This window comes from Galeopterus variegatus, unplaced genomic scaffold (assembly GCF_000696425.1).
Source record: "Galeopterus variegatus unplaced genomic scaffold, G_variegatus-3.0.2 Scaffold237, whole genome shotgun sequence".
Lineage (NCBI taxonomy): Eukaryota > Metazoa > Chordata > Mammalia > Dermoptera > Cynocephalidae > Galeopterus > Galeopterus variegatus.
Genome location: NW_007726348.1, coordinates 194,348 through 196,041, shown reverse-complemented (window position 1 = coordinate 196,041; position 1,694 = coordinate 194,348). Strand labels below are relative to the sequence as shown.

The 1,694-nt window shown below is 38.7% G+C and overlaps 1 protein-coding gene across 1 annotated transcript in view; it reads right to left on the bottom strand.

Moving 5' to 3' along the window:
* Nucleotides 1-578: 578 nt before the first annotated feature.
* Nucleotides 579-1,694, bottom strand: part of TNFAIP6 (tumor necrosis factor, alpha-induced protein 6) — a 15,267-nt gene continuing 14,151 nt past the window's right edge. The window contains exon 5 of the mRNA XM_008566371.1: nucleotides 579-1,278. Within this exon, the coding sequence (XP_008564593.1) occupies nucleotides 1,109-1,278 (170 nt within the window). The 3' untranslated portion in view covers nucleotides 579-1,108. The remainder of the gene's footprint in view (nucleotides 1,279-1,694) is intronic.

Below are 1,694 nucleotides of genomic sequence, written 5' to 3'. Positions count from 1 at the left end.
TCGCAACCCTCAGTGTCGCGCCCGTACTGGGCCGGGACCGGCAACGGGATCACAACCCTTGGTGTTGCACCCGCAACCTTGCTCAGCCAGTGAGCGGCCGGTCTGTATGTGGGATCCGAACCCTCGGCGGGAGCGCCGCCATGCTCTCAAGCGGCGCACTGTAGCAGTGCGCCACCGGGCCGGCCCGTAGTTCTTTGGTGTTTCTTAAGTGCCTAGAATAAGTGCTTGGCACATACATTTTCACTGAGTTTAATCATTGCCCCTCATATACACAGTAATAACAGCTGCTTTTTCCCTGTAAAAAGGTGAAGTGATTAAACAAAAATGTATAGATGAATCAATATCAAATCTTATAATGAGAATATCCATTCTGTTAAATAAAACTTATAGGAAGCCACTGATTTGGACTGAGCTGCTGCATAACACCCAACAAACCAAACCAAATGGAGTCACTCACGCTAAAGTTCTATGTCAAAGCCCAAACGAGGTTAGACCTTCCAAGAAATCAGGAGAGAGAGAGATAATAGCCAAACCCTCAAACAGGCCAGTTGTAGTTGGCATAAGGAAGTCCACTCTGCTTTAACATTTACAAGGAAAGTAATTTTGAAACTTTATTGCAGCAATATTTTTTGAAACAATCTAAAATTCCAACAATAGAGACAAGCTTAAATAAAGTATGGAACAATCATACCATGGAATAGTTTACAGTTGTTCAAAATCAAGTTTTATGTAGAACATGCAATGACTTGGGAAAATGCTTAAGCTATAAAGTTCAAGGTTAAAATAACCGGGGAATAAAACCGTACATAGAGCAGGATTCCAAAATTTCAAATACAAATACATATATACATATACCACAAATAAAAAAATGATTGAAAGAAAAATATATAAAAATGTTAACACTTGTTATTTCTGTGTACTAGGATTATGAGAGATTTTATTTTCTCATTTAAAGTTTTCTGTACTTTCTGATTTTCCCAAAATTAGGTATTACTTTCACATTTAGAAAAATAAATAAATGTTAACAATAATAATATAAAAGTGAGATCCAGGAGTTCCAGAAGAAGCTAACATGAACATTATATATTCTGATCATTCTTTCTTTGCTTTATAAATGGCTGAATCTTCCAGCTAAAAAGTTTTTATTTCCAGTAGAAGTGGTGCTTGAATTTTTTCCTTGACTGGATTTGGATACAGGATCCACTGCAACATACATGATTTGGAAACCTCCTGCTGTCACTGAAGCATCACTCAGAAACTTCAAGGTCATAACATTTCCTGTGGGGGAGGGACATGCAAAAGAACAAAGATATCACTCTCCTTTGGCTGACAATTCAAAGACTCATCATTCTCATAGAGGAATTCATGAACAAGACTCCCAGAATTCAGAGGTGGATTCTCAAGCTGTGGTATCATTGCCAAGTGGAACATGATAAGGGACTTTCATATTTCTCCTCTGGCCCTCCAATCTGCCCTATAGGAAATTTTGTCTATTCTGTTTTAAAAGGTACTCTTTGTAGAAGGGACATTTGCAGAATTACAGGAGAATCGCAGGCAGTTCAAACCAGTGAGGATTTTACTAAATGATGTCAGGACAACAAACTTTATATTTCTTTCTTTCTTTTTTTTTTTTTTTGGTCTTTTTCCGTGTCCGGCAACGGATCGCAACCCCCAGTGTTGCCCCCGTACCGGAC